Below are 7,468 nucleotides of genomic sequence, written 5' to 3'. Positions count from 1 at the left end.
ATGGTAGAAACATAAATGGCGTGAATCCCGGCTTTGTGAGGCCTGAAGCTTAATTAGTTTGAGGAAAAGCTCTCTTTAAGAAAAAAGAATTTAGGATTATAAGATGGCTACCGAGTAGGTGGAAACGACATTCACCTCCTTCAAGTGCCAAACCGATTTACAGCTAAATTATAGAGCAATCAACCTGAATAACCAACTGAAGGACAGATGGACATGAATATTATAACTAACGTTTTATAGAAGAAGCCACGTAGAGACTGGTAAGAAGTATGAAGAAGCAGAGAGGGCTGGCCTCAGTGTGGTGGCTGAGAAGCCAAGGGATAAGTCCCTGCTGTAAAAGCCCCTCCTAAGGAGTGTGGGGTCTCAATCCCATGTCAGGTCCCTAACACAGAGCCCCAGAGCCAGGAAAAGGATTCCACATAGCATCTGGCATTTGAAAATCTGTGGGACACTGTCCACCTGGAAGAGGAGGGGCCCGGCTAAAAACCCAGGTATTCTCTTAAAGGGCCAATACACAGGATCTTGCTCTCAGACACTCACCCAGGGCTCCAGTAGAGGGAAGTTCACTCAGGCCATGTGGGAGTCATAAAGAGAAGATCTGGGTGGTGTGGCCCCAAGGGTCAGACACTGAGGTCCCTGTGCTGAGTCCCTATCCCACACCACCCTCGATGCCATCTTCCTGGGGCCGAGCACTCCTATTCTTACAGCACCAGCCTGGGGAGGGCACTAACCCAGACCTCTAGCTACTGGTGACACTACTCTGCCAAGTTCAAGTCCTGCAGAAAGGTCTGTTGGCTGCACCCAACAGGGACCTTTGTGTGTTGTTTTTCTGGTGAAGCTCTCGGTGGGCACTCTGAACGATCTGGATGACGTGGAATAGAACAGAAAGCCCAGGAATAAACCCGTGCCTTTAGGTCAATTAATATTTGACAAAGGAAACAAGATCATACAGTGGGGTAAAGAGTCTATTCAATAAACGGTGTTGAGAAAATTGGGCCAATACAAGCCAAATAATGAAATTAGAGCACCATCTTATACCATACACAAGAATAAACACAAAATGGGTTAAAGACTTAAATATAAGCCATGAAACCATAAAAATCCTAGAAGAAACATGGGCAATAAAATCTCAGGTATTTCTCATAGCAATCTTTTTTTTGGATATATCTCTTTGGGAAAGGAAAACAAAAGAAAATTAAGCTATTTCAAGCTAAAAATCTTTTGCACAGCAAAGGAAACCATCAACAAAATGAAAAGACAACCCACTGAATAGGAGAACATACTTACAAATAATATATCTAATAAGGGGTTAAAAAACGTTAACACCAAGACTCAACACCAAGAAAACAAACAACCCCATTAAAAATTGGACAAAGGTTCTGAATAGACACTTCTCCAAAATGGACATGTAGATGGCCAAGAGACATATAAAAAGTTTACTAATCATCAGAAAGTGTTTGTGAGGCTGTGGTTGGAATGCAGATTGGTATAGTCATTATGGGAAGCAGTATGGAGTAACCTCAAAAAATTAAAAAAGGCATTGCTTTATGACCCAGCGATTCCACTTCTTCGAATATATCAGAAGAAACATGAACCACTAATTTGAAGAAATATATGTACCCCTACATCCATTGCAGTATTATTTACATTAGCCAAGATTTGGAAACAGCCAAAGTATCCATCAGTAGATAAGTGGATAAAAAAACTGTATAAATGTGATACATTTATTCCATGGAATAATACTTGGCTGTAAAAATGAAGACCATCTTCCCTTTTTTGATAGTGTGGATGGGCCTGGAGAGCATTATGCTAAGTGAAATAAGCCAGTCAGAGAAAGACAAGTACCATATGATTTCACTCATATGTGGAATCTAATGAACAAAATGTATTAACAAACAAAATAGAAACAAATTCATGGATACAGAGGACAGACTGACAGCTGTAAGAGGGAAGGCGGGTTTGGGGGCTGGGTAAAAAGGGTGAAGGGATTAAGCAAAGAAAATAAAAGAGACATGGACAAAAGTTTGTTGTTTGCCAGAGGGAAAGGGAGTGAGGGTGGGGAGATGTAGAAAAAGGCATAGAGGGATAAATGGTGGCAGAAAGAGACTTGACTTTGGGTGGTGAGTGCACGATGCAGTATGCAGATGACGTGTTATAGAGTTGTATGCTGGAAACCTATGTGGTTTATTAACCAATGCCACCCCAATAAATGCAATAGAAAATAAAATAAAGAAAAAGGAAAAAACATTATAATACACGATAGCCACAGAAATGAAAAGGCTCCTGACATGAGGGAGGTTGGAGTGGAAAGAGATAATTGTCTTAATTGATTGAGGTTAAAATACGTGACTTTTGCAAATTTTACAGAAACATATAAAGTATTGCTAGAACACCTCCCTGGGCCTTGCAAAGTGCCTGCACAAATTGGGGAAGGGACTTGAACTTTCATTAGCATCGCAGTAAGTCCACCTCTGCACATGATCACTGTGAGCCTGTTCCATCCCATCCACATGAGAATAGAATCGTGCACAATACAATGGAAGCTTCTGTGACCCTCAGGCCAGACCATCACCACTCACCTGACAGTGCACCCTTTGCAGTCACCTTCTATTTCTCGGAAATTCCACAACCCTATAGGTTTGCCGTCAAAGTATGTTTCTCCCATACAGCCAGTGAACGTAATCACGCGTACGGCATCAGCCTTCTGCAGAGAGAAATATAATGTTTGTTAGAATTTAGAATTTTACTAAAAATCCTCGAGTACCTGTAAGATTTATTAGCAGCAGAATCTGGAATAGTTATTATCCATCCTTTCTGATACTCTTAGTTATGCACATATTCACCTTATAATCATATTAGATTTCTGGTTACTTTGTGCTACATCAGTTTAACACCATTGGTAAATAAACACTTCCTGGCTTCTGACTTGAGGTGAGCTACTTATCTTCTTTGCGATTCTATTGTTTTGTCTCTAACATGGGCTTATTAGGAGAATTAAATTAGATAATGTACTATGGTACCACATACAGTGACTGACACAGAGAAGGTATTTCATAAATGTTAGTGCTCTCACACCACTAAGAAGATTTCTTCTAGAGATCACGAGAAGGGCCATATATTAACCACATATGAATCACCCTATGACAGTGCTGTCCCCAATTTTTCATTTCCTGTTACATCCAAGCAGGTTTCCAGGGCAGGGGAATGAAGGAAATGGTAATTTTGTAAGGGAAGGGAATACGTTGGCGCTGGTTGCTGGTGTACACAGCACTGGGCCTGGCATTAGTAGGGGCTCAATAAATATTTGTGGAATGACAACTGGGTGTTCTTACACAGGAAGGTCATACACGTGGAACATAACACAGTCACAAAGAGGGGAATAACAGGGTCCATGCTAGAGAACCTTGCTGTAGTCGAAACACCTGTTTGTTCTGATAGTGACATATTACATAGAAATACTATATTCTGGTGCCTCTAACTTCAGAAACACTTTGTCCAAACGAATCCACATTCATTTCAATAATCTGGGGCTGAGGGGAGGGGGAGTGAATTGACATGTTTGGGTTTTAGAACAAATGTAGGAAGATGGTCACTGAATAGTTAAAATTTGTAGTGACAATTTAGGTTAAACTCATGAACATACACATCTTCCTGTTGAAGAAGGTGCACTGACAGGTAGAAAGAATGCTGATCAGAGGTGACGGCATTTGTGGGTCAGACAGTCCTTGGGATTCTTCGTCATCAGTCAGAGTTCTCTTAATTTTCCAGAAGTTGATTATTCTACGTGTGGATGCTCCTTGCTTTTTGCTTTGCCTTCTTGCATCCTAAAAAGAACCTATATTTTCCTGCCACTGTGAATTTTCATCAGCATGTTGATTTCGCTACTGGTTTTCAGCTTTCAGTTCATATTCTGGTGTCGCAGTTTCCTTGAGACTCTTGGCCAAAATCATTACAATTTTTTATAGATTTTATTTGCCTATTTTAGTGTCCCTGAGATTGTTCTAAGAAAGTTGCTTTGTTCCAGTGATCTCGGATAATCATAAAAATTATTTAAGGTGTGATTTAAGGTGAGACCATCATGCCTTAGGCATTAGTCATAAATGGTATGCACGTAATCTCACTATTGACTGTGGTCATGAAACACGGTGATTAAGAGTGGAGACACTTGCAAACCTGTATTTAATTGCAGCTCTGTCACTAACTGATGTGTGACCCTGGTCATGTCATTGAACTTCTCTCTTACTTAGATTCCTTAACTCTGAGAGGGATATTACTTACCTTTTGGGGTTGTTGTGAAAAATAAGTTAATGCACGTAAATGACTTAGAATATTACTGAGCACATAGTAAGGACTATATAAATGTTCTAAATTTTACTAGAGGGCCAATGCAGGAAATTCATGCAGCCCCGACTTTGTCCGGAAGGTCGTCCGGAAGGACGTTCAGAAGGTCATTTGGCTGTCCGGTCTAATTAGCATATTATACTTTTGTTATTATAGATTTTTAATATGCAGGCAAAGTAGATATTCTTATCTCCCTTTTCTAGTTGAGACATCTGAAGCCTCAGGATTAAGTGACTTGCCCAAAGGCCATATTTTAGTAAATGGTAGAGCAGAGAATCTAACCGGGACTGGCTTTCAAAATTCATGGCTTTCATACTGCTCTGCGCTACCCCGATATTTATCTTTCTGGAGAGAAGAGAAAGTTGGCACTATGACTATATATTACTATGTACCATATATATTTATATGCAGTGCTAAGAAATGAGAATGATTTTAGTGTGCAGTTGTGGAATCAATTACAATGCTGGAGAGTCACATCTCATACACAAAGCAAATAAAACAACCTCACTCCATAAGAAAGTTGATTTCTCATAAATTTGGGATAACCCTGGCTTTTCACATTTTCTGACTAATCTCATCCCAGGATGATTCTGTCAAGCCCAGGATTAACCATTATATTTGGTTGTGCTCTTACATCTCACCCACAGGTTGCTTTCCAGCACCTAATTCCACTTAATCAGCACGAGCTTCTTTAAAATGCAGGCACTCTGCAATTTCAAATGCTCAAGGACCTGCCATGGAGCAATTATGAATATTAAGTGCGTTGCTCTATAAGAATGAGAAGAGCAACTTGAAAACTTTTAAAATTGGATCACGATTTGAAAGCTTACAACTCCCATGATATTTCCCAAGGTCTTCATAAATCTTTTAATTAGATGTGAGTTTGAACCTTATAGCACTTTATATTAAGAAATCACAAGTTGATTTGGAAAATAAAGTGCCTTTAAAAATCACTTTGATTTTGAGTCAACTAAAACAAGAATATTCAAAAATTGATCACACAGATTAGGGCAAAACCACAACTGTTTAAGTAAATATATACACAAATTTAAAATATTGTCTTTCCTTACTGAATATTGGAAGAAGACAATCCTTAACATAAATATTTGTTTTCAAAAATGCAAATTTAGTAAAACTGATTGAGTTTTTGCTGAGTTTTACGGTGCTTCTCCCGAAGTAATCATGTCAGGAGTTGTCCACAAAGATGAGGTAAACAGGATGGGGAAGAAACACATTACCTTCAATTTCCCAGTCAAGCCACCAACGAAGAGCATTGCATTTGCATCCACGTCTAGAATTGTGTACCCTGGAGGAGACGCTGAATGGTACGTACTGGGCACAATGCTGGCTTTGGGTCCGTCCAGGGCCCTCACAGAAATGCTTCCATTTCTCCCGGTTCTTCCAGGGCACGTGTGGAAAGGAAGTGGGAGGAAATACAGGAAATGAATCATGTATCACCTCTCAGGTAGCTTCAGATTGAAAAGGTATAAAATGTCGAGACTTGTTTTGGAGTATTTAAGAGATAACTGGGTATTTAGCTTCAAAAGTGCCAGGTTCATTAAATTGCAAATCAAAACCCAGAGTCTGATCTTTGCTAGATGTTTGCTGTCAGAGTCAGCCAGGACCAGTGAGAAACAGCCCGTCACTCTGTGTGTGTCCATTAATATGAAGTGACACAGCAGCAATTAGCTGATGAGATTGCTATTGGTTAAATAAAAAGCCTTTACAAAACAGTTTGTTATTTACTGACACATATTACTTAAACAAGTTTATAGTACTTCCTTTCGCATTTTGTCTAATTTAATTCCTGAATAATCCAAACTTCTGCATTATAAACTGCATAATTTCTCCTAAAATCCCTTATTATATCTTGGGCCCAGATTTGCTGAAGTAGTCTTCCTGGAACCGGGCATCTTTTACTGTTTGGCATACCATCTTAATGTGTATTGTATAATATCTAGTCTTCAGCATTGTGTATACAAATCGTATAAAAGACCTCCGCTTTTCAATTTAATTAGTATGGTTTTGAAAGCTATTATTATTGTATTTGATTTTCTTTCTTTTTTTTAAGTGGTTGATTTCCATAAATTGTTAAATATGAAAATCTGATCGCTTCTCTGAGACAAGTTGTCATAACAAAACTTTGTGTCATATTTCTTTCCCTGCTGTCTCATTTTGGTAATCTTTTTATCTTTGAGGGTGCAGTATTAACTGAAACACATGGAAACAATAAAATGACTTTATCAAATAAGATTCTTCTTTAACAGAATATATCTCTTCTAATAAAAGAACTGTACTTTATGAAAACATATTTTTAAGTTTTCGAAGTACTTAATTCCCCCGCCCCCCCAGCATCACATATGGAAACATATCTGTTTCTCTCACACACACACACCACACACACCCCCACCCACACACCACACACACACACACACCACACCCACACACACACACCACACACACACACACACACACACACACACACAGTTCTACTGAAAATCATGCAAAGAAATTGAAGATCTTGCTTCTCATTAAACTTTCTCTTTTTTTAAAAAAAATATTTTTATCTTGGAGAGGAAGGGAGAAGGAGAGAGAGACAGAAACATCAGTGATGACAGAGAATCGATTGTTGCCTCCTGCATGCCCCACACTTGGGGATGGAGCCCACAACCTGGGCATGTCCCTGACCAGGAATCGAACAATGACCTCCTGATTCATAGGTTGACGTTCAACCATTGAGCCACACTGGTCGGGCTCATTAAGCTTTCTCCAGATTATTGATCAATTTTATCTGTAGACCTAGGCCCTTAACAATACCTCTTAACTATTAGCTATTTGAGTGTAGTAGACAGTTAGAAAATAGGAAAATAAGAGAAATTGAGGGGGGAGTATAAGGATAGGAATGGTTCCTCTAAGGAATCTTTACACTGCTAGAAGTTAATTGAATTAAAGATTCATCCCTAACCGGTGTGGCTCAGTGGATAGAGCATCGGCCTGCGGACTGTAAGGTCCTAGTTAGATTCCGGTCAAGGGCACGTACCTGGGTTGTGGGCACATCCCCAGTAGGAGGTGTGCAGGAGGCAGCTGATTGATGTTTCTCTCTCATCGATGTTTCTAACTCTCTATC

At 39.5% G+C, this 7,468-nt stretch overlaps 1 protein-coding gene across 2 annotated transcripts in view; it reads right to left on the bottom strand.

Moving 5' to 3' along the window:
* LAMA2 (laminin subunit alpha 2) overlaps positions 1 to 7,468 on the bottom strand; it is a 491,338-nt gene that overhangs the window by 69,219 nt on the left and 414,651 nt on the right. For both annotated transcript variants that reach the window (XM_015557822.1, XM_015557823.1), the window contains exons 48-49: positions 5,580 to 5,739; positions 2,580 to 2,704 (exon numbers count right to left, since the gene is read on the bottom strand). In XM_015557822.1, coding sequence (XP_015413308.1) covers positions 2,580 to 2,704; positions 5,580 to 5,739 — 285 coding nt within the window. The remainder of the gene's footprint in view (positions 1 to 2,579; positions 2,705 to 5,579; positions 5,740 to 7,468) is intronic.

This window comes from Myotis davidii, unplaced genomic scaffold (assembly GCF_000327345.1).
Source record: "Myotis davidii unplaced genomic scaffold, ASM32734v1 scaffold147, whole genome shotgun sequence".
Classification (NCBI taxonomy): domain Eukaryota; kingdom Metazoa; phylum Chordata; class Mammalia; order Chiroptera; family Vespertilionidae; genus Myotis; species Myotis davidii.
Note: the sequence above shows the minus strand (reverse complement) of the source record. Positions and strands in the feature narration are given on the sequence as shown.